We start from the raw sequence: 3,621 nt of genomic DNA, 5'->3' as shown, positions 1-3,621 counted from the left end.
TCATCTAAACAGCCTACATATAACCAAGCTGAATTTGTAAATTTTCATTCATCAGATATAATAACTAAGCAGCGATTAGAAGACTTGTGTCAAGTGCAAATGCATCCTTCACCCTAGTGCAAGAAAAGAAAAGGTACGTTATTATGGGCCCAATTTTTTATTTATTGCTTTAAACGAACCAAATCCTCAACTTTGGTAAAATGGATTTCTGCGAGTGAGTCTAAGCCTCCAAAGTGAAATTTCACTCAATAATCATATTTTCAATTTGTTTAATTATTCAACATGAAACCATATAAATAGATAATTTTACAAGATAAACATAACATTTAAATTCAATAGATATCTAATATTTATCTATTACAAGTAGATAAAATTTATTTAAAAACTAATCTACAAATCTATCCCATCTTGTCTGTTTACCTAGTCCCAAACTAATAACAAAAATACATTTTTAAAATGATAAAAAAAAAACTATGAATAAAAAGTATAATGATAAAGTCTAGCATTATATAATCCTTTAACACACTAGATAATTATCTGCCATCATCAAGTATTGATATGCTGACTTGTTTCCTTATGCTGTCATAACATGCAGAATTGCCACTGACACCACCAACACAATCTTCATATGGTTTTTGGATCAAGTACTTAGTCTCTTCTAAACTCATATCGCCTTTAACCCATGGATGCTTTGTCATTGCTTTCAAGCCCTCTAACTCCATTGCAACTTCTTTCATAGTAGGCCTCTCCTCTCCCTTCACTTTTAAGCATCTCTTAGCTAACATCGCAACTTCATTAAGTTGCTCAACATTTCTCTCATTCAGCATTCGTTGATCTAGAATTTCAAACAATCGGCTTTCATTCATTGATGAGACAAAATGCATGGCTAAGTTTCTTTCTTCTTCAGGTCTCTCAAAAGAAAGTGCCTTCATTCCAGTTAGCAACTCGGCAAGGAGAACTCCAAAGCTATAAACGTCGCTTTTTTTAGTCAATTGGCTTGAATGAAAGTATTCTGGATCCAAGTATCCAAGCGTCCCTTGCACTAGTGTGGTTAACTGAGTATGATCAAGAGGAACTAGCCTCGAAGCTCCAAAATCAGATACCTTAGCTTTGTAATTATCATCTAAGAGTACATTAGTGCTCTTGATATCTCTATGAATGATGGGAGTGGATGCAGCAGAATGCAAATAAGAAAGTGCTCCTGCAGTTTCAACTGCTATTTGTAAACGTAATTGCCATTGCAACGTTGAAGAATGGTCTGTTTTGTGAATGAGATTGAAAAGGGTACCATTGGTAACAAATTCATATACCAACAAAGGAACTTCAGTCTCCAAACAACATCCCAATAACTTTACCACATTTCTATGGTTGATTTGGGAGAGAATAGAAACTTCATTAATAAATTGTTCAACTTGGCTTTGATCTATTATTTTGGACTTCTTAATGGCAACTATTTTGTTATCTGGTAATATTCCTTTGTAAACCCTTCCTTGGCCACCTTGGCCTAGGATTCTATTTTCATGGTAATTGTTTGTTGCCTTCTCAAGTTCTTCTGCTGTAAATATTTGAGTTGTTTCAATAGATCCATTGTGCTTAGAAAGTTGTTGTTGGAGTAGAAAGCCACCATTTTGTTTAAAAAACTTCTCTTTGAGCTTGATGAGCTTTCTACGCTTGAGTCCCCAGTATAACCAAGAAATGGCCAAAACTAGAACCAAGAGGCTGACACTGACACCTACACATTTTGCAGCAAATTGAAGCTTTTATACCAAAAAACTAAAGTTCCTACATGCTCATTTTACCTTAGGGTTCTGGGAGAGGTCATGGTAGCCTTACCCCAATTATTTTTGGAGAAGTTAATTTCCGAACTCTCTCATGACTTGTCACTTTTGGTGAAAGACACTTGTCATTACACCAAGACTCGACCTTTATCCCAGACATTACTATTATATAATAAATATGCAAACTTTATGTATCATTCACATGATTAATTAGAAAGTGATCAATATTGCTCACCTAGTGAAATCCTATTAATCAATGGAAAACTCTCAGAGCTTGGAAACCTCTCAGGGCTTGGTATGAGTTTGCAACCTGTTCCATCCCATTTACCATCGCCATCATATCCTGGTAGCTGACAGGAACAATTATAAGTACCAGGCAAATTGGTGCAGTTTTGGACGCATATGGTGGAATTTAAGCACTCATCAATATCTGGAAAAAAAAACATAAAAATTGACATTAAGAAAAAAAAATCCATCAGTAGCAAAAGTCAACAATAATTCTAAGTAAAATGGCAACCTTGGCAGCCATCCTTAAGGTAAGGATTGCCTTGGTATCCCTTGGAACAACTGCACTGGTAGCCTGGACCATTGTTCGAGTCATGACACTCACTGTTAGCCATGCATGCATAACTTTCAAGACCCTTTTTAGCTTCACTGCATTTTTGATCCCCTATTGCCCAATTTAGCACCATCGGCATCCTATGACCTCCCGTAAAATTTTGAACATCTTGTGTTGAGAAGTTGTAAGTACCTTCCTCTGCCACAAAAGCATAGCTGCAAGGATTGAATTCCCACACTCTGTTGTGTTGGTAATAGCTCGATACACTGATATTGAAATCCATTACTCCTCTTGGAATAGCAGTTTCGCAACAACCAATACCAGAGCAAGATCCCTCAACCACATCTCTCGTGCTATCACATAAAGACATGCACCCAGTTGTGTAGCTTGTCCCTCTAGAACCCTTTATCACAGCATATGTGTCACACCCAATAGCCATGAACTTGTTTTGAGTGTTGGAGATTGGGAATATTCCCGATCGGAGCCAAGGTTGATTGTAGCGTGCACGCCCACCAGTTCTGTTGTAGCAATCATTGGCTACAAAGGCATATATGCGCATTTCACCCGAAAGCCATATGTCTGTAACATTTATAATACTATCTGACAAAAACGCCAAGGGCGGGTTGTATGTGTGATCACAAGTGATGAGAAAGCTATCATTAACGTAGCATCCTTCCCTTGTGCCAAATGGGTATGGAATACGGACATTGCCACAATGGTCTTCACAGCCGTCCTTGGCTAAAGGCAAGCCGTTGGTGTTGACAATTGATGCTTCTACTACCCACAGCAAGGTCAATTGCAAGATTGCCAAGTGCACTGAGGCCATCTCTCTGGAGCTTCCCTCCCAATCGACCTTCTCCTTCACAGCCTTTCTCCGATTAGGAACTCAGTTTGATTTTTTCTTGCCAACTAGACTAGATCTTTGATGAGAGGTTTGATTTTCACTTTTGGGTTTGTTATCTATTAGGGTGGCGCCGATCTTCTCCTCAAGGTGTTGTGCTCCTTGACTGTGTGTCTCTACTGGGCAGTGTTGATAGATTTGTACAAGTCTAAGTCTAAGTCTAATTTTCTTTTCTTTTCTTTTTTCTTTTTTTTTTTTTCTTTTTTTTGCAGAAGACTAATTTTCAATTTCAGTAGCCTTATTTTTGATTGATTTATTGTTGTGAAATTTTTGTTTTGTTAGCTAAACAAATGGGGTTTGATATTGTGATTATCAATTGGGCATCGTTGATTTGGTTGTTCTGGTTAGGTAGACTATGGTACATTCTATAGGTCATGTTTAAT

The 3,621-nt window shown here is 37.3% G+C and overlaps 1 protein-coding gene across 1 annotated transcript; it reads right to left on the bottom strand.

Annotated features, from left to right (window-relative positions):
• Nucleotides 1-349: 349 nt before the first annotated feature.
• On the bottom strand, nucleotides 350-3,231 carry LOC115960356 (putative wall-associated receptor kinase-like 16). Its single transcript, XM_031079217.1, has 3 exons — nucleotides 2,296-3,231; nucleotides 2,014-2,208; nucleotides 350-1,732 (listed from the first exon to the last, which is right to left on the bottom strand). The coding sequence occupies exons 1-3, from the start codon at nucleotides 3,161-3,163 to the stop codon at nucleotides 534-536; spliced, it is 2,262 nt and encodes a 753-aa protein (XP_030935077.1). The 5' UTR covers nucleotides 3,164-3,231; the 3' UTR covers nucleotides 350-533.
• Nucleotides 3,232-3,621: the final 390 nt, after the last annotated feature.

Source organism: Quercus lobata, chromosome 9 (genome assembly GCF_001633185.2).
Source record: "Quercus lobata isolate SW786 chromosome 9, ValleyOak3.0 Primary Assembly, whole genome shotgun sequence".
In the NCBI taxonomy this organism is placed as follows: domain Eukaryota; kingdom Viridiplantae; phylum Streptophyta; class Magnoliopsida; order Fagales; family Fagaceae; genus Quercus; species Quercus lobata.
This window is presented reverse-complemented; position numbering and strand designations above follow the sequence as displayed.